The 25874-nt window shown below is 43.9% G+C and overlaps 2 protein-coding genes across 2 annotated transcripts in view; one reads left to right on the top strand and one right to left on the bottom strand.

Annotated features, from left to right (window-relative positions):
* LOC149453271 (uncharacterized) overlaps window positions 1-25874 on the bottom strand; it is a 227083-nt gene that overhangs the window by 10654 nt on the left and 190555 nt on the right. The gene's annotated exons all lie outside the window — the stretch shown is intronic.
* Window positions 7891-25341, top strand: LOC149453280 (uncharacterized). The gene is made up of 8 exons (XM_089688593.1): window positions 7891-8009; window positions 8141-8302; window positions 8389-8505; window positions 8634-8730; window positions 8824-9026; window positions 9452-9697; window positions 9824-9965; window positions 22287-25341. The coding sequence occupies exons 1-8, from the start codon at window positions 7914-7916 to the stop codon at window positions 23384-23386; spliced, it is 2163 nt and encodes a 720-aa protein (XP_089544719.1). The 5' UTR covers window positions 7891-7913; the 3' UTR covers window positions 23387-25341.

The following is a 25874-nucleotide window of genomic DNA, read 5'->3' as shown; positions in this document are numbered from 1 at the left end:
GTTGAGCGTGGAATATTTAGTAGCCAGGAAATTTCACGGATGGACTTATTGCACAGGTGACCACCTATCAAGGGACCGCGCTTGGAATGACTGAGCTCCTGAGAGCGACCCATTCTTTCACCAATGTTTGAAGAAGCAGTCTGCATGCCTATGGGCTTGATTGTATACACCTGTGTCCATGGAGGGGATTGGAACACCTGAAGCACATGATATGGAGGGGATTGGAACACCCGAATCACATGATATGGAGGGGATTGGAAAACCTGAAGCACATGATTGGGAGGGCGGGGACAAAACTTTTGAAAATATAGTGTAACTTATCTGGTAATTCTCCTCCACCATCCACACTACATTCTCTGACAGCTCTCCTCCCCCACCATCCACACTACATTCTCTGACAGTTCTCCTCCCACCATCCACACTACATTCTCTGACAGCTCTCCTCCTCCATCCCCACTACATCCTCTGACAGCTCTCCCCCCACCATCCACACTACATTCTCTGACAGCTCTCCTCCCCCACCATACACACTACATCCTCTGACAGCTCTCGTCCACCATTCACACTACATTCTCTGACAGCTCTCCTCCCCCCACCATCCACACTACATTCTCTGACAGCTCTGCTCCCACCATCCACACTACATTCTCTGACAGCACTCCTCCACCATCCACACTACATTCTCTGACAGCACTCCTCCACCATCCACACTACATTCTCTGACAGCTCTCCTCCACCACCCACACTACATCCTCTGACAGCTCTCTCCCCACCATCCACACTACATTCTCTGACAGCTCTCCTCCCCCACCATACACACTACATCCTCTGACAGCTCTCGTCCACCATTCACACTACATTCTCTGACAGCTCTTCTCCCCCCACCATCCACACTACATTCTCTGACAGCTCTGCTCCCACCATCCACACTACATTCTCTGACAGCACTCCTCCACCATCCACACTACATTCTCTGACAGCTCTCCTCCACCATCCACACTACATTCTCTGACAGCTCTCCTCCACCATCCACACTACATTCTCTGACAGCTCTCCTCCACCATCCACACTACATTCTCCGACAGCTCTCCTCCCCCCACCATCCACACTACATTCTCCGACAGCTCTCCTCCCCCCACCATCCACACTACATTCTCCGACAGCTCTCCTCTCCCACCATCCACACTACATTCTCTGACAGCTCTCCTCCCACCATCCACACTACATTCTCTGACAGCACTCCACCATCCACACTACATTCTCTGACAGCTCTCCTCCCACCATCCACACACTACATTCTCTGGAAGCTCTCCTCCCACCATCCACACAACATTCTCCGACAGCTCTCCTCCCCCCACCATCCACACTACATTCTCTTACAGCTCTCCTCCACCATCCACACTACATTCTCTGACAGCTCTCGTCCACCATCCACATTACATTCTCTGACAGCTCTCCGTCCACCATCCACACTACATTCTCTGACAGCTCTCCTCCCACCATCCACACTACGTTCTCTGACAGCTCTCCTCCACCATCCACACTACATTCTCTGACAGCTCTCCTCCTCCACCATCCACACTACATTCTCTGACAGCTCTCCCTCCACCATCCACACTACATTCTCTGACAGCTCTCCTCCTCCACCATCCACACTACATTCTCTGACAGCTCTCCTCCTCCACCATCCACACTACATTCTCTGACAGCTCTCCTCCTCCACCATCCACATTACATTCTCTGACGGCTCTCCTCCCACCATCCACACTACATTCTCTGACGGCTCTCCTCCCACCATCCACACTACATTCTCTGACAGCTCTCCTCCACCATCCACACTACATTCTCTGACGGCTCTCCTCCCACCATCCACACTACATTCTCTGACAGCTCTCTCTTTTGACAAAGAAGTGTGGATGGTGGAACAAATCACAGATCATAGTATGGTGAGAGTAGGATGCAATATCTGGGGAACATGTTGTGTAGATGAGGTGGGAGAACTGTAGTACAGTTATTTCGGAAAGAGGTGCATCTCTTGATTCAGAGAGTGTTTATTGATGTGAACTAAAAGAAGAAAATGTGGTGTGTGTGCACCCCAATGGTAAAAGCATGTCTATACTAGGAGCTGGTTACTGTTGAGGGAACAAATGTCTTTTCTGAGGACAGTGTTGCAGTGCAAATCCTAAAGAATGGTTCTAATACAGACTACATAAACTTTCATGATATACACGGCTCAAAAAAATGAAAGGAAGACTTTGAAAACTCATCAGATCTCAATGGGGAGGAGTCTCCTGCTGGATCTCTATACTGACATGGACAGGGTAATGTGTGAGGAACGTAAGAACGCCCCATCATTTGATGTAAATGATCGATCTACAGAGGACTGAATTCAAAGACACCTCGAAAATCAAAGTGAAAAAATGATGCAGCAGGCGAGTCCATTTTGGTGAAATGTCATTGCAGCAACTCAGAGTGGTCATCAGTAGTTTGTATGTCCCCTACGTGCTTGTATGCATGCCTGACAATGTCGGGGGAGGCTCCTAATGAGACCACGGATGGTGTCCTGGACGATTTCCTCCCAGATCTGGACCAGGGCATCATTGAGCTCTTGGACAGTCTGAGGTGCAACCTGGCGGTGTCGGATGGACCGAAACATGACATCCCAGAGGAGTTCTATTGGATTTAGGTCAGATGAGCATGGGGGCCATTCATTAGTATCAATTTGTTCATCCTCCAGGAATGGCCTGCATACTCTCCCCACATGAGGCCGGGCATTGTCATGCAGCATGAGAAACCCAGGACCTACTGCACCAGGAGGAACCCAGAACCCACTGCACCAGGGTAGGGTCTGACAATGGGTCCAAGGATTTCATCGGTATACCTAATGGCAGTCAGGGGGCCATTGTCTAGCCTGTAGAGGTCTGTGCGTCCCTCCATGGATATGCCTCCACAGACCACTGACCCACCACCAAAACGGTCATGCTGAACCATGTTACAGGTAGCAAAACGTTCTCCATGGCTTCTCCAGACCCTTTCACGTCTGTCACATGTGCTCAGGGTGAACCTGCTCTCATCTGTGAAAAGCACAGGGCGCCAGTGGTGGACCTGCCAATTCTAGGGTTCAATTTCAAATGCCAATCCAGCTCTATGGTACCGGGCAGTGAGCACAGGGTCCATTAGAGTATGTTGGGCCCTCAGGCCACCCACATGAAGTCTGTTTCTGATTGGTCAGAGACATTCACACCAGTGGCCTGCTGGAGGTCATTTTGTAGGGCTCTGGCAGGACTCATCCTGTTCCCCCTTGCACAAAGGAGCAGATACCGGTCCTGCTGATGGGTTAAAGACCTTCTACGGTCCTGTCCAGCTCTCCTAGAGAACCTGCCTGTCTCCTGGAATCTCATCCATGCTCTTGAGACTGTGCTGGGAGACACAGCAAACCTTCTGGCAATGGCATGTATTGATGTGCCATCCTGGAGGAGTTGGACTGCCTGTGTAACCTCTGTAGGGTCCAGGTATGGCCTTATGCTACCAGTAGTGACACTGACCCTAGCCAAATGCAAAACGAGTGAAAAACAGTCAGAAAAGATGAGTAGGGAAATAAATGTCAGTGGCCTGCACCTGTAAAACCATTCCGGTTTTGGGGGTTGTCTCATTGTTGCCCATCTAGTGCACCTGTTAATTTCATGAACACCAAAGCATCTGAAACTGATGAACAACCCCCTCTGCGACTTACCTGACCAGATCAATATACCAGGAGTGTCATCGACTTGATGCTAGACTCGGATCAAACAGTCTTTCATTTTTTTGAGCTGTGTATATACAATACTGGTAGTAGAAACCTCCAGAGATGGAGGTAAATGGTACAGTCTGCAGTATAAATCTGTGCTGTGAGCAGCTGGTCAGGGCTGAGGACTCATATCTGGCCTCTACTCTATACAACGAGCACTTACCGGAAACATGCCAAATCTCCGGTGAGAAAAGAGGACGTTTCTTTCGTTTTACCATCACCTATGATAAAACACGATCGAATAATTGTTGTCTTTCATATTTGGTATATTGTTTGGATTTGAACTAAAGTAAAATTTGCAAAAGTAGAATCCTCCTAATGGTCTTAATAATTGTACTTGTACCACCTGCTCCTCATAAAGTGCTTCACAAACCATCGGCACCATATAAATCCTCTATAACGGATATAATGAGAATAAAGAATGCAACGTAAAGACGTTCACCACCAGACATCGGGCATAACGTTGGAATGCATCATAGGATGCCATATTTATATTCTCCACAACATGACAACCTTATTTAACATGAGCACAACTCACAGACAGGAAGTGATGTAAAATAAAGACAGGAAGTAATGGGTGGTAAGAACAAGAAGTTCCGGGTTAGAGGGGATTTGGGAGGAAGCTGAAAGAAGACATTGCTGCAACTGGCAGCAGAGGAGGTAACGAGAGCTTGTTTTCTACTTATACCCAGTAACCCCCCCGTCATGTCCATCCTATCCAACTGTCTGTCCAGAGCCTCTGGTTTATAGACCGGATATGTCCTAAATATAGAACCATTTATCCAACCGTCCATCCAGAGCCTCTGGTTTATAGACCGGATATGTCCTAAATATAGAACCATTTATCCAACCGTCCATCCGGAGCTTCTGGTTTATAGACCGGATACATCCTAAATATAGAGCCATTTATCCAACCGTCCATCCGGAGCCTCTGGTTTATAGACCGGATACGTCCTAAATATAGAACCATTTATCCAACCGTCCATCCAGAGCCTCTGGTTTATAGACCGGATACGTCCTAAATATAGAACCATTTATCCAACCGTCCATCCAGAGCCTCTGGTTTATAGACCGGATACGTCCTAAATATAGAACCATTTATCCAACCGTCCATCCAGAGCCTCTGGTTTATAGACCGGATACGTCCTAAATATAGAACCATTTATCCAACCGTCCATCCAGAGCCTCTGGTTTATAGACCGGATACGTCCTAAATATAGAACCATTTATCCAACCGTCCATCCAGAGCCTCTGGTTTATAGACCGGATACCTCCTAAATATAGAACCATTTAACCAACCGTCTATCCAGAGCCTCTGGTTTATAGACCAGATACCTCCTAAATATAGAGCCATTTATCCAACCTTCCATCCAGAGCCTCTGGTTTATAGACCGGATACGTCCTAAATATAGAACCATTTATCCAACCGTCCATCCAGAGCCTCTGGTTTATAGACCGGATCCATGCTAAATATAGAACTATTTATCCATCTTGCACAAAACTGTCTCTGAGATGTTGGCGTTCATCACTGTGTGATAATGGAGTTCTGTAGCTCACAGTATGTTAGTGGAGGATATTTGGTTCTCTTTGGCCCCTCACCATAACCTGACTGGTTGTCCTGTCTCTGTCATGTGATCTTGAACACCAATCACAGCCCAGATGCCCTCAGACCTACTTTGGTGGAGTTGGCAGTCAAGGTGACATCATTGTGTCCACTACATGCAGTTTCTACTGCCACTAATCGGATGGGGCTCCCAATATAGATATTCCCGGCCACTGTCATGTCTACATGTCCTCCATCATACATGGTCAGGACTATTTAATAAACATGAATTCTCTTCAATCCAATATTAACCACGTCACATCTACAGTTGCAAGAAAAAGTATGTGAACCCCTTGGGATTACGTAGAGTTTTGCATGAATTGGGCATAAAATGTGCTCATCCAAGTCACAACAATAGAAGAACACAGTCTGCTGAACATAATACTACACAAACATTAGATGTTGCCATGGTTTAATTGCATATAACATGTAAACATTCACAGTGCAGGGAGGAAAAAGTATGTGAGGCCCTAGCTTAATGACTTCTCCCAGAGCTAATTGGAGCCAGGAGTGAGCCAACCTTGACTCCAATCAGCGTGATGATATTAGATGTGTTGCTGACAGCTGTCCTGCCCTTAAAAAACACACACCTGTTTTGGGTTTACTGGTTTCAAGAAGCACTGTCTGATGTGAACCATGCCTCGCAGAAAAGAGCTCTCAGAAGACCTACGATCAAGAATTGTTGACTTGCATGAAGCTGGAAAGGGTTACAAAAGTATCTCCAAAAGCCTTGATGTTCATGTGTCCACGGTAAGACAGACTGTCTACAAATGGAGAAAGTTTAGCACGGTTGCTACTCTCCCTAAGCGTGGTCGTCTTGTAAAAATGACTGCAAGAGCACAGCGCAGAATGCTGCATGAGGTAAAGAAGAATCCCAGAGTGTCAGCTAAAGACCTACAGAAATCTCTGGCACATGCTTATTTATTTATCTAGTTTATATAGCGCCAAAGGGTTTGCTCAGCGCTGTACAATAGAGGGGGGGGACAATACATGAAACAGTACAGTAACATCAAACAGCACACGAGGGGTAAGAGGGCCCTACTCTTTCGAGCTTACAATCTAGGAGGGAGGGGGTAGTGGTACAGGAGGAAATGGCTGTGGGGGATGGAGTGGTAGGGCAGCGGCTGTTAGGTGAGGGTGGGGTAGGCTAACATGCTAACATTTTTGTTGACACATCTACAGTACGGAAAACATTAAACAAGAATGGAGTACATGGGAGGACACCACGGAGGAAGCCATTGCTGTCCAAAAAGAATATTGCAGCACGTTTGAAGTTTACAAAAGAGCACCTGGATGTCCCACAGCACTACTGGCAAAATATACTGTGGACAGATGAAACCAAGATTGAGTTGTTTGGGAAGAACACACAACACTGTGTGTGGAGAAAAAAAAGGCACAGCACACCAACATCAAAACCTCATCCCCACTGTAAAACATGGCGGAGGGAGCATCATGGTTTGGGGCTGCTTTGCTGTCTCAGGGCCTGGACGGATTGTTGTCATTGATGGGAAAATGAATTCCAGAGTTTATCAAGACATTTTGCAGGACAACGTATGACCATCTGTCCGCCAACTGAAGCTCCGCAGAGGATGGGTGATGCAACAGGACAATGACCCAAAGCATACAAGTAATTCAACAAAACAATGGCTGCAACAGCACAGAATACGCCTTCTGGAGTGGCCCAGTCAGAGTCCCGACCTCAACCCGATTGAAATGCTGTGGCATGACCTTAAGAGAGCGATTCACACCAGACATCCCAAGAATATTGCTACACTGAAACAGTTTTGTGAAGAGGAGTGGTCCAAAATTACTCCAGATCGTTGTGCAGGTCTGATCTTCAACTACAGGAAACGTTTGGTTGAGGTTATTGCTGCCAAAGGAGGGTCAACCAGTCATTAAGTCCAAAGGTTCATATACTTTTTCCTCCCTGCACTGTGAATGTTTACATGTTATGTGCAACTAAACCATGGCAACATCTAATGTTTGTGTAGTATTATGTTCAGCAGACTGTGTTCTTCTATTGTTGTGACTTAGATGACGTTCAGAGCACATTTTATGCCCAATTCATGCAAAACGCCACGTAATCCCAAGGGGTTCACATACTTTTTCTTGCAACTGTACTTTTAAAATCCACCTAGAACCAATAGTTCTTTAGATGGTGGAATGTTAGACCACTGATTTCCCCTCGCATACCTTTCTGTTTGACACTCATGACCTAGACAGGCAGCAGAGGAAAAATTCCCAAATTGGGACACTAGAAGAAATCCTCAACAGAGGTTTTAACTCTTCTCCAGCTGAACCAACCCTAAAATAAAAGGTTTTGGTCAGAGTTGTCTATTAAAGGAAAGCTCTGGTTTACTTTCAGTGAGGTTGTTCAAACAGACGTCCTTTTAGTAGAGCATTAGAAGCCATCTGAGATGTCAAAACTATGGAGGAACTCTGTCCAGACATTATTTATCCCAGAATGTCCTAGATAATCATCAATGTATTTGTCTGCAGAGAGGAGCGTCCTGTATAGATTACATGATCACCTTAGGGAGGATGGAGAAGGATCGGAGACACATAACTGAGACTATATTAAACCTCACTCTGGAAATAATCTACTTGCTGACCGGAGAGGTGAGGAGGACTCTGGGAGGTCACATGACATCAGACTTATCTCTGTAATTACAAAGACAACCGCACTGGAGAGGTGAGAGAGATCCCGGGAGAGTCAGGAGTGACAATTGTTACTTTCTTTTTATACACAGGATTATAAAATAGTGAAGAAAATATCTGGTGAGCCTTTATCACCCAGCAACAGGACACCACCCATCACAGTGCCTCCACCTCACTGCCTGACAACAGAGGGAACCAGTGCCAAGAAGATTCTAGAAGTCACCCAGAAGATCATTGATCTGCTGACAGGAGAGGTGAGCGGTGCCGGGAATTCTGGGACATTCTCCAGTAACAGACAAGGGATGTGTCTGGATGGTGACTGTATCATTGTGTGTTTTAGGTTCCTATAAGGTGTCAGGATGTCACTGTCTATTTGTCCATGGAGGAGTGGGAGTATTTAGAAGGACACAAGGACCTCTACAAGGACGTCATGATGGACAATCAGCCGCCCCTCACATCACCGGGTAAGAGGAGACTTTATTGTAAAGGAGAGAGCAGTACGGAGGCTCCACCTAGATCCTCCATCATCTGATAAACACATAGAAGCAATGGATTCAGTCAGAGTGTGTGTTTCCTACAGATGGATCCAGTCATGGGAACCCACCAGAGAGATGTCCCCGTCCTCTGTATTCCCGGGATTTCACACAGGAAGGTCACACCATCCTTCACCAACATAAGGTAGGTGGATCCAGTCTTGAGAACCCACCAGAGAGATGTCCCTGTCCTCTGTATTCCACACAGGAAGGTAACACCATCCCTCACTATCATCAGGTAGATGGATCCAGTAATGGGAACCCACCAGAGAGATGTCCCCATCTTCTGTTTTCCCGGAATTCCACACAGGAAGGTCACCACACCACCCCTCACCATCATCAGATAGATGGATTCAGTAATGGGAACCCACCAGAGAGATGTCCCCGTCCTCTGTATTCCCAGGATTCCACACAAGAAGGTCACACTATCCCTCACCATTATCAGGTATCTAGATTCAGTAATGGGGACCCACCAGAGAGATGTCCCCGTCCTCTGCACTCCCGGGATTCCACATAGGAAGGTCACATCATCCCTCACCATCATCAGGTAGATGGATCCAGTAATGGGAACCCACCAGAGAGATGTCCCCATCCTCTGTATTCCCGGGATTCCACACAGGAAGGTCACACCATCCCCCACCATCATCAGGTAGATGGATCCAGTAATGGGAACCCAGTAGAGAGATTTCCCCTTCCTCTGTACTCCTGGGATTCCACACAGGAAGGTCACACCATCCCTCACCATCATCAGGTAGATGGGACTGAACATGTAGACCTAAAATGTATTCTAAGCTATAAGAGGACATTCTTCTATGTAATCATTTGTTCCTTTTTACCAATCCAATCCATTCTATCACATTTGTGATTTAGGCCGAAGAACTGAAAGGCATCAAAGTTGAGGTTAAAGTGGAAGAAGAAAAGATGTTTGGAGATCAGCAGTCTATAGAGGAGGGTGGTCCTCTGTATTCCCGGAATTCAACACAGGAAGGTCGTACCATCCCTCACCATGATCCGGTAGATGGATCCAGTAATGGGAACCCACCAGAGAGATGTCCCCGTCCTCTGTATTCCCGTGATTCCACACAGGCAGATCACACCATCCCCCACCATCATCAGGTAGGTGGGACTGAGCAACTAGAACTCATACAATAGTTTGAAACTTCAAGAAGACATTCTTCTGTGGGATCTCATTACTGCAAACAATTTTTGGAATATGTTTAATTCGATCATTTTTGGATTTAGGTTGAAGAACTCAAAGACCTCAAAATTGAGGTTAAAGAGGAAGAAGAAGAAACGTTGGTGAGTGGAGATCAGCAGTCTATGGAGGAGGGAGAGATGATTATGAAAAGTAAACCGGAGGAATCTTCTCTACATATCGACACTAGTAAGTCATAAACACTAAATCACAAGGAAGTTCACATTTTCATTTTACTTGGGTTGAAAAAAAGACAAATGCTCATCAGGTGCACCGTAATCCAGTGGTTGTCCTAGATTAGTGATGAGTCTGGATTCGGTCTGAACCCGAAAGTAAGCTTTCATTGCCGGGCCAAGCAGATGTGGCCCAGGGCATTTCCTGCCCCCCCATCTGCACATACCCCACATGGAAGAAAAATTTTATTTGAAATATATTTTTAAAATATTCTTTCCAAATATATTGACATATATTTGAAATATTACAATTTTTGGCCCCTCTCTCTCTCTCTCTCTCTCTCTCTCTCTCCCCCTCTCCCTACATTTTAATATAAAATATATGAAAAATATTTTTTTTAAATATATTCTTCAGATTTTTTTTTAACATAATAAAAAAAGTCATTTTAACATATACAGTTAACTTGTTGCCGACCGCAGATAGCCGAATGACGGCTGCACTGCAGCCTGCCAGTTCTGAGTGGATGTCATATGACGTCCCCCCAGAACGCGCTCTCCTGCGCGCCCCAGGGGGCGCGCACCCGGCGATCTCCGTGATCGCTGTGTCCTATGGACACAGCTGATCACGTGATGTGGTAAAAGGCCAATCACAGCGGCCTTTTACCACCTGATCAGCGGTGTCCAATGACACACTGATCAGAGGGAAATGCAAGTGCCGGTTCTCGGCTGCACTTTCCTCACGCTGTCAGATCGTGAGGAAAGTACTGCCGAGAACCGGCAGTTGTCAGAGCGGGGATCGGCACCGATGATCAGTGCCCTGATGATCGGTGCCCAGCAGTGCCACCCGCAAGTTCCGCCCACCTGTGCCCTGCAGTGCGCCCACTAGCTCCGCCCACCTGTGCCCAGCAGTGCACCCACCTGTGCCACTCTGCAATTTCACACACCTGTGCCCAGAAGTGCCACCTACCTGTGCCCAGCAGTGCCACCCACCTGTGCCCACCAGTGCCACCCACCAGTGCCACCCACCCACCCACCAGTGCTGCCCACCAGTGCCACCCACCAGTGCAGCCCAGCAGTGCTGCCAGTCAGTGCCACCAGTCAGTGCCCAGCGGTTGTGCCAGTCAGTGCCGCCAGTCAGTGCCCAGCAGTGATGCCAGTCAGTGCCGCCAGTCAGTACCCATCATCAGTGTCACCTATCAGTGCCGCCTATCAGTGCTGCATATTAGTGCCGCCTATCTGTGACACCTCATTAGTGCTGTCTATCAGTGCCGCCTATCCGTGCCACCTCATTAGTACTGCCTATCAGTGCCCTTTAGTGCTGCCTATCAGTGCCCATCAGTGCCGCCTATCAGTGCCCATCAGTGCCGCCTATCAGTGCCGCCTCATCAACGCACATCAGCGAAGGAGAAAAATTACCTGTTTGAAAAATTTTATAATAGAAACAAAGAAACTTTTTTTTTTTTCAAATTTTTGGCAATTTTTTATTTCTAGCGCAAAAAGTAAAGCGCCCAGTGGCGATTAAATACCACCAAAAGAAAGCTCTATTTGTGAGAAAAAAAATGATCAAAATTTCATATGGGTACAATGTTGCATGACCACGCAATTGTCAAAGTGCGGCAGCGCTGAAAGCTGAAAATTGGCCTGGTAAATAAGGGGGTATAAGTGCCTGGTAGGCAAGTGGTTAAGGAAATGCGTATTTGATCCACTTTTTGGCCCACTCCTCTTGGCAGATCCTCTCCAAGTCATTAAGGTTTGGTGGCTGACGTTTGGCAACTCAAACTTTCAGCTCCGTCCACAGATTTTACATCAGATGAAGGTCTGGAGACTGGCTAGGCCACTCCAGGACCTTAATGTGCTTCTTCTTGAGCTGCTCCTTTGTTGCCTTGGCCGTGTGTTTTGGGTCATTGTCATGCTGGAACACCCAGTTGATTCCCTATCGTTCAGCAGGATTTCTGGCTACCAGGTGTCTGTCATACAGATAACATGCTGAGATTAGAAGCAGTCTCAGCAAGGGAGTGCTGCTAATCTCATTTTGTTACCTGTATAAAAGACACTTGTCCACAGGAGCAGTCAAACAATCAGATTCCAAACTCTCCACCATGGCAAAGACCAAAGAGCTGTCCAAGGATATCAGGGACAAGATTGTAGAGCTACACAAGGCTGGACTGGGATACCAAACTATGGCCAAGCAGCTTGGTGAGAAGGTGACAACAGTTGGTGCAATCATTCACAAATGGAGGAAACACAAAACAACTGTCAGTCTCCCTAGGTATGGTGCACCATGCAAGATCTCACCTCATGGAGTGTCAATGATCAAGAGAACAGTGAGGAATCATCCCAGAACTACACTTGAAGATCTTGTCAATGATCTCCAGGCAGCTGGGACCACAGTCACCAAGAAAACAATTGGTAACACACTACGCCAACAAGGACTGAAATCCTGCAGTGCCCGCAATGTCCCTCTGCTCAAGAAAGCACATGTCCAGGCCCGTCTGAAGTTTGCCACAGAACATCTGAATGATGCAGAGGAGGACTGGTTGAACGTGTTGTGGTCAGAGGAGACCAAAATCGAGCTCCTCGGCATCAACTCAACTCGCCGTGTTTGGAGGAGGAGGAATGCTGCCTATGACCCCAAGAACACCATCCTAACTGTGAAACATGGTGGTGGAAACTCTGCTTTGGGGGTGTTTTTCTGCTAAGGGGACAGGACAACTGCACCACATCAAAGGGACAATGGACGGGGAAATGTACCATCAAATCTTGGGTGAAAACCAGGGCATTGAAAATGGGTAGTGGATGGGTGTTCCAGCATGACAATGACCCAAAACACACAGCCAAGGCAACAAAGGAGTGGCTCAAGAAGAAGCACATTAAGGTCCTGGAGTGGCCTAGCCAGTCTCCAGACCTTAATCCGATTGAAAATCTGTGGAGGGAGCTGAAAGTTCAAGTTGCAAAACGTCAGCCACCAAACCTTAATGACTTGGAGAGGATCTGCCAAGAGGAGTGGGCCAAAATCCCTCCTGAGATGTGTGCGAACCTGGGGGCCAACTCCAGGAAACGTCTGACCTCTGTGATTGCCAACAAGTGATTTGCCACTAAGTACTAAGTCATGTTTTGTGAAGGGGATCAAATCCTTATTTCCCTCATGAACATGCAGATCAGTCATCATTTGTTAGACATGCATTTCTGCTGAATTTGTTGTTGCTATTCTGTCTCTCAGTGTTACAATACACCGAACATTCGATTTTTAGACCGACCATTTCTTTGTGAGTGGGCGAACATTCAACATCAGCAGGGGAGCAAATACGCATTTCCTTCACTGTATTTGTAAATGCATTCCAAAAATGTATACTAAATGCACTCTCCTATTGGTCTCTTTGTTCTGTGCCATCCACTTTACGGGAGCATGATCTGTTACCAGTTCAAATTGTCTTCCCAAGAGATATTAGCGGAGAGAATCTAGAGCCCACTTTATTGCTAAGCATTCTTTCTCAGTAGTGGTGTAATTTTTCTTCATGGGGCTTTAATTTCCGGCTGAGGTAAATTACGGGGTGTTCTTCCCCCTTGAAAACCCGAGACAACACAGCTCCTAACCCACCATCTGATGCATCAGTCTGGACCACAAAGTCCCTTGAAAAATCCGGAGAGTACAACACTGGCTGTCTACAGAAGGCCTGTTTTAATCCCTCAAAAGCTGCTTCTGCTTCAGGGGTCCATTTGACCATTACAGACTCCTTCCCTTTTGTCAAATTGGTCAGGGGAGCAGCCTGTGAGGCAAAATGAGGAATAAACCACCGATAATAACCAGCAATTCCCAAAAACTCTTGTACCTGCTTCTTGTTGGTGGGGCGTGGCTAGCTTTGTATAGCGTCAACTTTGTTGACCTGGGGCTTTATCAAACCTCTCCCAATGGTATATCCTAGATACTTGGCTTCCTCTAACCCAATGGTACATTTCCTTGGGTTGGCTGTAAACCCAGCTTTCCAGATAGCATCTAATACTGCCTGGACTTTCGGTAAATGTGAGTCCCAATCTTCACTATGGATGACCACATCATCTAAGTATGCCACCACATAGGCTCGATGGGGCCGGAGGGCCTTATCCATCACCCGTTGAAATGTGGCAGGAGCATTCTGCAACCCAAACTGCATCCTACAATACTGGAAAGAACCCTCTGGAGTCACAAATGTTGTTTTTTCCTTGGCTGATTCCGAAAGAGGAATCTGCCAATACCCTTTGGTCGGGTCCAGTGTTGTCACATACCTGGCGTTCCCTAGGCGATCAATCATTTCATCTATGCGGGGCATGGGATAGGTGTCGAATTTAGTGATTATATTCAGTTGGCGAAAGTCATTACAAAACCGCCAACTTCCATCTGGTTTGGGCACCAACAAAATAGGACTGGACCAGTCGCTATTCGACTCCTCTATAACCCCCAGTTCAAGCATATTTTTTATTTCTTGACGAATTGCCTCTCACCGAGCTTCTGGAATATGGTAGGGTTTTAACTTGACCCTTTCTTCTGGGGGGGTAATAATGTCATGCTCAATCCTGGACACCCACCCAGGGAATGCTGAGAATTTCTCTTTATTGCGGAACACAAATTCTCTAGCTTCCTGCTGCTGTGTTTTTGATAGAGTCTCCGCTACCCCGACCTCTGGGTCTTCCAAGGTTGGCGGAGCAGGAATCGGGGCAGTCTCAGCAACCAAGGATTCCCTATCCTTCCAGGGTTTTAGCAAATTCACATGGTACACCTGCTCAGGTTTTCGTCTTCCTGGTTGGCTAATTTTATAATTCAAGTCACCCAGTTTTTCCAACACTTCATATGGGCCCTGCCATTTGGCCAGGAATTTACTCTCAACCATGGTAACCAACATCAACACCCGATCACCAGGTGGAAACGGATCCGAGCTCCACGGTTGTAAATTCTTTGTTGAGCCAACTGGGCTTGAGTCATATGTTCCTTCACAATAGGCATTACTTGTGTAATTCTGTCTTGCATTTGGGCCACATGTTCAATTACACTTCTATGAGGGGAACTCTCACTCTCCCATGTTTCCCTTGCATTGTCCAACAGCCCCCGTGGGTGTCTCCCATACAGCAGCTCAAAGAGAGAGAACCCTGTGGACGACTGGGGAACCTCTCTGATCGCAAACATAAAGTAAGGTAGTAGACAATCCCAATTTTTTCCATCTTTATCGACTACCTTCTTCAACATTTGTTTTTAACGTTTTGTTAAAGCTTTCTACTAACCCATCTCTATGAGGGTGATACACTGAAGTACGGAGTTGGGTCACCTTCAGAAGTTTGCAAAGTTCTTTAGTTACCTTAGACATAAACGGGGTGCCCTGATCAGTTATTACTTCTTTGGGAAGGCCTACACGGCTGAAAACCTGAAATAGCTCTTTGGCAATTGTTTTGGCAGAGGTGTTTCAGAGAGGAATTGCCTCTGGGTAACGGGTGGCATAGTCCATTATCACCAAGATGTGTTGGTGCCCACTAGCGGACTTTAGCAAAGGGCCAACCAGATCCATGGCGATCCTCTCAAAAGGGACCTCAATGATGGGCAGGGGAACCAAAGGACAGCGAAAATGTGGCATTGGGGCAGAAATCTGACATACTGCACAGGAAGAGCAGTACATTTCTACTTCCTTAGTGATCCCAGGCCAGTAGAACCTCTGTACGATTCTCTCTCTGGTTTTTTCAGCTGCTAAATGTCCCCCTAGAATGTGCCAATGGGCCAGTTCTAAGATCAATTTGCGGTAAGATTTAGGCACCACCAGTTGTTCTATGGTTTCCTCCGCCCTCTGTGACACCCGGTATAATAGGTTCCTTTCTATGATGAAGTACAGGAGGGCAATCCTCTCGTCAGGATTCACTAATTCCCCGTCTATTTTTACAACATTTTCTCGGGCCCTCAGTAATGTAGGGTCCTTCAATTGTTCAGTGGCAAAACTTTCTCTGTGTACTTCTAAGTCATCAAACACTAGAGGTTGCTGTTCCACTTCCGAGGTTGTAGGCTCCTCCCTAGGCCCTGTTTCCCCTGCTAATACCCACAAGGGAAACTCAGGTGAATCCTCACCCTCAGAGGATTCCCCAGGAGAACCTTCAGGCTCTGAAGGACCGTTCAATGGGAAATCTGGGCCATTCCAGAGCTCCCAGAATTTTGGGAAATCCCTCCCCACAATGGCGTGATGTGGCAGTTGGGGAACCAGACCCACCTGATGACACAGGTTACCCAGGGAGGTCTCAAAGGACACTGTTGCCACTGGATACTCTCGCGTGTCTCCATGAACGCAAATGACTGCGTTTTCTAGGGTGCAAGGTTTTTCCAGTTATCAGTTCAGTTTTTACTAAGGTAACTAGGCTACTTGAATCCAACAACACCACATTTCTACCATCAATACACATTTTGCATAAAGGTTTCTCATTTCCCTTTACAGCAGTGCAAGTAATAGTTGCAAATAGGGACTGCCATCTCTCTGTAAGAAAGTCACAGTGCATTGGTTCATCCGTACTTGGGCAATCTGCTCATACATGTCCCTCTTCCCGGCAGAGGTAACAGATTATCCTTCTGCTCACCTCTGGTGGGTTTGGCCTTCCAGGCCGCTTCCGCCAGACATTAGAAAAAGTCCCCAAAGTACCTTTCGTTCCCCCTTTTCCATTCTCTACACCCCCATCCCTTGGTGCAATCTTACCAATAGCTGGGGATGGTCTGGTCTTGGGGTAAAAAGTCCGTGAGTCCTTGAGGGAAGACGTAAGATTTTCAGTTGCTAGATACCTTTCCACAAGGTCCACAAGCTTGTCCGCTGTTTCTGGATCTCCGTGACTCACCCATTTATGCAAGGTAGTAGGGAGAGACCTCAGAAACTTGTCCATCACCACCCGTTCCACCATCTTTGGTCCAGACAGTGTATCTGGCTGCAGCCATTTCCTGGTCAAATGAATCAGGTCATACATTTTGGGATCGGGGAGGTTTTCCCAGTCGATAACTCCAGTTGTGTACCTGATGAGCACGGACAGCCAGGGTTACGCCCAACCGTACCAAAATTTCCAATTTCAAACGATCATAGTTCTTGGCTTCCTCAGGCTCAAGGTCAAAATAAGCCTTTTGGGACTCGACAGATAGTAGGGGGGCCACTAGTCCAGCCCACTGTTCTTTAGGCCAACTTTCTTTTTCAGCTGCCTTTCAAAAGTGGTCAGAAACATCTCAGGGTCATCATCTGCAGTCATCTTTGGCAGCAGGTGACTCACACGGAAAGATGGTATGATACTAGAATCGCTTCCAGCCTCAGTCTGCTGCCTCTGCTGAAGCTGTTTCATGATGGCCGCAATTTGCTGTTGGTGTATCTGTTCTTGCCGTTCCAACAAGTCCCTATGGCGGGCCTCCGCCTGTTCCAGGGCTTGCTGCTGGGCTGCAAGGCTCTGTTGCAAAACTTGCTGCTGGGCTGCAAGGCTCTGTTGCAAAACTTGCTGCTGGGCTGCAAGGCTCTGTTGCAAAACTTGCTGCTGGGCTGCAAGGCTCTGTTGCAAAACTTGCATTTGCTTGCTGCTGGTTTGCATTTGCCAAAGCAAGCTGTCTCAGTATCTCTTCCATGCTGGCCGTACTTCACCTGCCTGTATCCTCCACCATATGTGAGCGATTAGCCCAGTAGCAGGTTGTGCTTGACCCCCTGGATGAGTCAGAGCATAGTGAAAGAGGCTCAGCATTACAGCAGGATCTTGGTGAATAAAGTAGTGGTTTATTTACAAGTCTGGTGAACGCACGGTGCATATATTCAAAAACAGCAAAACAAATAAAAACAGGAAATAAAGCCTTGCCACACTGGGCACCTAACTGCACACACAGGTTCCTACCTACCTGTCTGGGTCCAGCCTATTGCTGCTCAGACATGGAGGGGTTTATTTACTAAAGCTGGGGAGTGCAAAATCAGACTCACTTCTGCATAGAAACCAATCAGCTTCCAGGTTTCATTGCCAAAGCTTCATTGAACAAGCTGAGGTTAGAAGCTGATTGGTTTCTATGCAGAAGGGAGTCTGATTTTGGACTCTCCAGCTTTGGTGAATAAACCCTGGAGTGTTCACACAGTCCAAATATCACGCAGATTTACTCTCACCGCAGTATCGTTTGGTTGGTTGCTGCCCAGTCTGTTCTGGTTCCAGGTTGGAGCATCCTCCCTAAGCATCCTGGGAGTTTTATAGAGCCCAGAGCCCTTTACCTACTACAGCTGAGCTAATTACATCATCAGTGAGCCACACAGGCTCACTACACAGCACAGCAGGAGAAACAGTCAGTGTAAAGCATGAACCTGGGAAAAATTTACCTCCCGTCCTGGACACATCCCTTAGTTCTTCCTGCCTTCCTGTCAGAATAAAAAAAAAAATAAATTAAAAAAAAATAAAATAAATATATATATATATATATATACACACACACACTGAAGTGACATCACTACGCTCCGCCCCCACGCATTACACCACTAACCACTAATCTGTCAAACGGGGACCCGAAAGTGACATCACATCAGTTCAGGGTCAGGACAAGAAGGGGAGGGGAGCGGATGTAACCACTCTCCATATCCTGCTGGCAACCACTGAACCAGTCCCGGTCCGGCAGATAGGCAAGCAGAGCCTAGGACATATAGTGGGCGGGGGAGAGAGAGAGGCTGGCACTGTGGGCTGTGTGGGAGCAATCAGACGGCATCCAAATTCTTCCACCTGACAGGTGAGCCCTGCTGCAAGCAAGGTAGAAGAAAAAACTACCTACCCGGAACTACATGTCCCGGGCATCGGGCGATAGGAATTGCACATCCCTGGGACTATATTTATTCCAAGGATTTGTCTATGCACCAAATATTTCATGAATTGAGTGTTCTATTTGATATATTTATGTATATTTGATATATTTATGTATATTTTATATATATTTTATATATTTATGTATATTAAATATACATAAATATATAAAATATATATAAATGTTCAGAAATATATAAAATCTACATAATTATAAATAATATTCAGAAATATATAAAATATACATCTGTATATTTATATCTTATATATTTATGTATATTTGATCTGGTAATGAATATGTATATTTAATATACATAAATATATAAACTATACATAAACATAATATTCCTAAATACAAAAAATATATACATATGTATATTGTATATATTTAGGAATATTTTATATATTTATGTGTATTTATGTATATTTTATATATTAAGGAATATTATGTATAGTTTATTTATGTATATTAAATATACATAAATATTCATAAATAGATAAAATATATAAAATATACATATGTATATTTTATATATTTAGGGATATTTTATATATACAAATATATATTTAGTAAGTCACAGTTTTTGTTTTGTTCATTGTTTGACACGGGATAATGAATGCACCTATAAAGTTCAAGTTTGATTTTAATTAAAAAAAAAAAAAAAGAGGTGTCTCTCATGTCCTTTAACTTTCTAGGCTCCCACAGAGAAGGTACAACAGCAGACATCTACATTTATTTAGCATTTATGTATATTTTATATATTTATGAATATTATGTTTATGTATAGTTTATATATATATATGTATGTGTGTGTATATATATTTATATATATATATGTAAATATAATATACATAAATATTCATAAATAGATTAAATATACATAAATATACAAAATATACATAAACATAATATTCATAAATAAATAAAATATACATAAATACACAAAATATACATAAATATATAAACTATACATATGTATATTTATAGTTTATTTATGTATAGTTTATATATTTATGAATATTATGTTTATGTATAGTTTGTATATTTATGTATATTTGATCTATTTATTATTTATGTATATTTTATATATTTATGAATATTATGTTTATGTATAGCTTATATATTTATGTGTGTAAATATATAAACTATACATAAACATAATATTCCTAAATACAAAAAATATATACATATGTATATTTTATATATTTAGGAATATTTTATATATTTATGTGTGTGTGTGTGTGTGTGTGTGTGTGTGTGTGTGTGTATATATATATATATATATATATATATATATATATATAAATATTCATAAATAGATCAAATATACAAAATATACATAAACATAATATTCATAAATATACAAAATATACATAAATACACAAAATATACATAAATATTCATAAATATATAAACTATACATATGTATATTTATAGTTTATATATTTGTTAATATTTATGTATATTTTATATATTTATGAATATTATGTTTATGTATATTTTATATATTTATGAAAATTATGTTTATGTATATTTGATCTATTTTTGAATATTTATGTATATTTTATATATTTATGAATATTATGTTTATGTATAGTTTATATATTTATATACAATGGGGCAAAAAAGTATTTAGTCAGCCAGCAATTGTGGAAGTTCTCCCACTTAAAAAGATGAGAGAGGCCTGTAATTGGCATCATAGGTAGACCTCAACTATGAGAGAAAAAATGAGAAAAAAAATCCAGACAATCACATTGGCTGATTTGGAAAGAATTTATTTGCAAATTATGGTGGAAAATAAGTATTTGGTCACCTACAAACAAGCAAGATTTCTGGCTCTCACAGACCTGTACCTTCTTCTTTAAGAGGCTCCTCTGTCCTGCACTCATTACCTGTATCAATGGCACCTGTTTGAACTTGTTATCAGTATAAAAGACACCTGTCCACAACCTCAAACAGTCACACTCCAAACTCCACTATGGTGAAGACCAAAGAGCTGTCGAAGGACACCAGAAACAAAATTGTAGACCTGCACCAGGCTGGGAAGACTGAATCTGCAATAGGCAAGCAGCTTGGTGTGAGCAAATCAACTGTGGGAGCAATAATTAGAAAATGGAAGACATACAAGACCACTGTTAATCTCCCTCGATCTGGGGCTCCACGCAAGATCTCACCCCGTGGGGTCAAAATGATCACAAGAACGGTGAGCAAAAATCCCAGGACCACAGGGGGGACCTAGTGAATGACCTGCAGAGAGCAGGGACCAACGTAACAAAGGCTACCATCAGTAACACACTACGCCACCAGGGACTCAGATCCTGCAGTGCCAGACGTGTCCCCCTGCTTAAGCCAGTACATGTCCGGGCCCGTCTGAAGTTTGCTAGAGAGCATTTGGATGATCCAGAAGAGGATTGTGAGAATGTCATATAGTCAGATGAAACCAAAATAGAACTGTTTGGTAGAAACACAACTTGTCGTGTTTGGAGGAGAGAGAATGCTGAGTTGCATCCAAAGAACACCATACCTACTGTGAAGCATGGGGGTTGCAACATCATGCTGGTCCGCAAAGGGACCAGGACGACTGATCCATGTACAGGACAGAATAAATGGGGCCATGTATCGTGAGATTTTGAGTGCAAACCTCCTTCCATCAGCAAGGGCATTGAAGATGAAATATGGCTGGGTCTTCCAACATGACAATGATCCCAAACATACCGCCTGGGCAACGAAGGAGTGGCTTTGTAAGAAGCATTTCAAGGTCCTGGAGTGGCCTAGCCAGTCTCCAGATCTCAACCCCATAGAAAACCTTTGGAGGGAGTTGAAAGTCTGTGTTGCCCAGCGACGGCCCCAAAACATCACTGCTCTAGAGGAGATCTGCATGGAGGAATGGGCCAACATACCAGCAACAGTGTGTGCCAACCTTGTGAAGACTTACAGGAAACGTATGACCTCTGTTATTGCCAACAAAGGATATATAACAAAGTATTGAGATGAACTTTTGATATTAACCAAATACTTATTTTCCACCAGAATTTGCAAATAAATTCTTTCCAAATCAGCCAATGTGATTGTCTGGATTTTTTTTCTCATTTTGTCTCTCATAGTTGAGGTCTACCTATGATGCCAATTACAGGCCTCTCTCATCTTTTTAAGAGGGAGAACTTGCACAATTGGTGGCTGACTAAATACCTTTTTGCCCCACTGTGTATATATATATATATATATATATATATATATATATATATATATATATGTATGTATGTGTGTGTGTAAATATTCATGAATAGGTCAAATATACAAAATATACATAAACATAATATTCATAAATATACAAAATATAGATAAATATTCATAAATATATAAACTATACATATGTATATTTATAGTTTATTTATGTATTTTTTATATCTTTATGTGTTGATGCATTATTATGGATAACACTTTTATTATTCATTGTTTTTTTTATCGGGATTATTTTGATGATTTTGTTGGCGAAGTAAATCTTTTTATTAATTTATTATTAATATTGTTTTCCTCCAGGCGGGCGCTATGTGTGGAACACGTCGGAGGGACATCTGACTTTATCTTCCGATGGAGGTGCGGAAGATTTTCACATTATTCAATATTCTCCCGATGGGAATGCTGTCACCCACAATCTACATCCCTGCAATCTGAAGGAAACCCCCAATCAATCACATACTGCGATTCTAAGTACACACCCACATAATCCATCTCATTCCAACCCTGAAGGCGTTCACACAGGAGAGCGCTCGATGTCCTGTTCGGTGTGCGGGAAAACATTCGCTGAAAGCAGAGACCTTCTTCTACACGAGAGAAGTCACACGGCTGCACGTCCCTATGCCTGTTCGGAGTGCGGGAAATGTTTCACCGAAAAAAAAATACTCCTTAAACACCTGAGAGGTCACACAGGCGAGCGTCCTTTCTCCTGTGCGCAGTGCGGGAAATGTTTCATTCACAAAGGAGACCTCCTTAGGCACGAGAGAATTCACATGGGAGAGCGTCCCTTTTCATGTCCGGAGTGCGGAAAATGTTTTATTCACAAAGGAGACCTTCGTAGGCATCAAAGAATCCACACGGGCGAGCGACCTTTCTCGTGCTCGGAGTGCGGGAAATGTTTCATGCACAAAGGAGACCTTCTTAAACACCAACGAATTCACACAGGGGAGCGTCCTTATTCCTGTTCGGAGTGCGGGAAAAGTTTTACCGAAAAAGGCACACTTGTTACCCATCAGCGAATTCACACGCGTGAGTATCCTTTCTCGTGTTCAGAGTGCGGAAAGTGTTTCGCTGTTAAAGGAAAGCTGGTGATACACAAAAGAAGTCACACGGGCGAGCGTCCGTTTTCTTGTCCCGATTGCGGAAAATGTTATTCTGGTAAAGGAAAACTGATTGCGCACCAAAGAAGTCACACGGGAGACAGCCCTTTCAAATGTTCAGAGTGTGGGAAACGTTTCAATCAAAAAGCCGACCTCCTTAAACACCACAGGATTCACACGGGTGAGCGTCCTTTCTCATGTTCAGTGTGCGGGAAATGTTTTGTTCAGAAAGGAAATCTTCTAAAACACCAGAAAACGCACAAAGCGGTGCACCAAGATCCCACAGCAAGAGATTCCGTATGATTGAATGTTCTGGAAGTGTAGAGTGTGGGAAATGTTTTATTTAATCAACAGCTCTAATTTCACACCTGAGACTTCAAACACGCTTCCTTATTGGTGTTTAGAGTGCGGGAAATGTTTCATTTACACAACAGCATTTATTTCACACCAGAGACTTCAAACAAGCTGGCTTCCTTATTGGTGTTTAGAGTACGGGGAATTTTTTAAGTGGTATATCTTGGCAAAAGTGACAGTTCAGTAATCAGTGGAGTCTGCAAACTGCTTGTTGGCTTCTTTTATTTTCTAGACGGCAAAAGCTCTATTGGTGGAAAAAAAAAGGACATAAATTTCATCTGGGTGCAGCGCCATACATTTTTTTTACTGGAGGTGTTTAATAGCAAAAAGTCAAAAATATTGTTTTTTTTCTCAAAATTGTTTTTTTTTTTTTTTTATAGCGCAGAAAATAAAAAACACACAGGTCACAAAATACCACCAGAAGAATGCTCTATTGGTGAGAAAGAAAGGACGTAATTTTTTTTTGGGTGCAGCGTTGCATGACCGTGCAATTGTCAGCTAAAGTAATGCAACAAAAATGGCCTGGTCAGAAAGGAAGGGGGGAGGGGGGAATCCTCTGGAGGGTGAGGGGTTAATAGCAAAAAGTCAAAAATATATTTTTTTCTAAACATTGGCGGTCTTTATTTATTTATTTTTTTTATAGCGCGAAAAAAATTAAAAACACACAGACGATCAAATTCCAAGTAAGGAAAGCTCAATTGGAATACATTTCATCCAAAATTTATGACAAAATTTGATTTTTTTAAATTTATTTACTAGACATGTTTAATAGCAAAAAGTGAAAAATATTGTATTTTTCTCAAACTTGTTGGTCTTTTTTTCTTTCTCGAGCAAAAAATAAAAAACGCACAGGCGATCAAATACCACCGAAAAAAGCTCTATTGGTGGGAAAAAAAGGACATAAATTTCATCTGGGTGCGGCGTCATAATTATTTTTTACTGAACGTGTTTAATAGCAAAAAGTCAAAAATATTGTTTTTTTTCTCAAAATTGTTATTTTTTAAAAGCGCTAAAAATAAAAACCGCACAGACAGCAAAATACCACTGAAAGAGAGGACGTAATTTTTTTTTCTGGGTGCAGCGTTGCATGACCGCGCAATCATCAGCTAAAGTAACGCAAAAACATAAATGTTTTTGGGGATGCAGTGTTGCATGACCACGCACTGCCCGCTATTTGTGTGTTTTACTGACAGATACATGTGTGGATCCGACGAGAGAGGTTGAAGAAAGGTCACAAATGTTCTAATACACAGCATCCGATCTTTCCACAACAGACATTCATTTCCATGACGGACATTAGTTTCCACGACAGACATTCGTTTCCACGACAGACATTCGTTTCCACGACGGAAGTTCATTTCCACGATGGACATTCGTTTCCACGACACACATTCGTTTCCATGACGGAAGTTCGTTTCCACGACGGATGTTCGTTTCCACGACGTACGTTCATTTCCACGACGGACGTTTCTTTCCACGACGGACGTTCCTTTCCACGACGGACGTTCATTTCCACGACGGACATTCATTTCCACGACGGACATTCATTTCCAAGACGGACGTTCATTTCCACGACGGACGTTCATTTCCACGACGGACGTTCATTTCCACGACGGACGTTCACTTCCACGACGGACGTTCATTTCCACGACGGACGTTCATTTCCACGACGGACATTCATTTCCAAGACGGACATTCATTTCCAAGACGGACGTTCGTCTCAGTTGCTGAACCTCTTTGCTCTGTTTTGCCGTTTCTGGAGAAGCTTTTCGTGGTTATTCCCAGATATCATTTTCATGATTTTTGTTCCTTCAGTTACATTTCAATTTCAAGATCCATTTTGCCGTGTTCAGCCGTTCTGCTTCTTGTGAGGCCAATAAAAATATACCCTCAAAACTCCACAATATTCTGTTCTGAGAACATTTTTTGTACAATTGACAATTCTCAAGTGTTTGGAAAAATGATCAGTGAGAAGAATGTCCCTTACATTGGGGGTCAGTGGGAAGAATGTCCCTTACACTGGGGGTCAGTGGGAAGAATGTCCCTTACATTGGTGGTCAGTGGGAAGAATGTCCGTTACATTGGGGGTCAGTGGGAAGAATGTCCCTTACATTGGTGATCAGTGGGAAGAATGTCCCTTACACTGGAGGTCAGTGGGAAGAATGTCCCTTACATTGGTGGTCAGTGGGAAGAATGTCCCTTACATTGGGGGTCAGTGGGAAGAATGTCCCTTACATTGGAGGTCAGTGGGAAGAATGTCCCTTACATTGGTGGTCAGTGGGAAGAATGTCCCTTACATTGGTGATCAGTGGGAAGAATGTCCCTTACATTGGGGATCAGTGGGAAGAATGTCCCTTACATTGGTGGTCAGTGGGAAGAATGCCCCTTACATTGGTGGTCAGTGGGAAGAATGTCCCTTACATTGGTGGTCAGTGGG

Source organism: Staurois parvus, unplaced genomic scaffold, assembly GCF_062004578.1.
Source record: "Staurois parvus isolate SC_StPar_1 unplaced genomic scaffold, SC_StPar_1.0 ptg000449l, whole genome shotgun sequence".
Taxonomy (NCBI): Eukaryota; Metazoa; Chordata; class Amphibia; order Anura; family Ranidae; genus Staurois; species Staurois parvus.
This window is presented reverse-complemented; position numbering and strand designations above follow the sequence as displayed.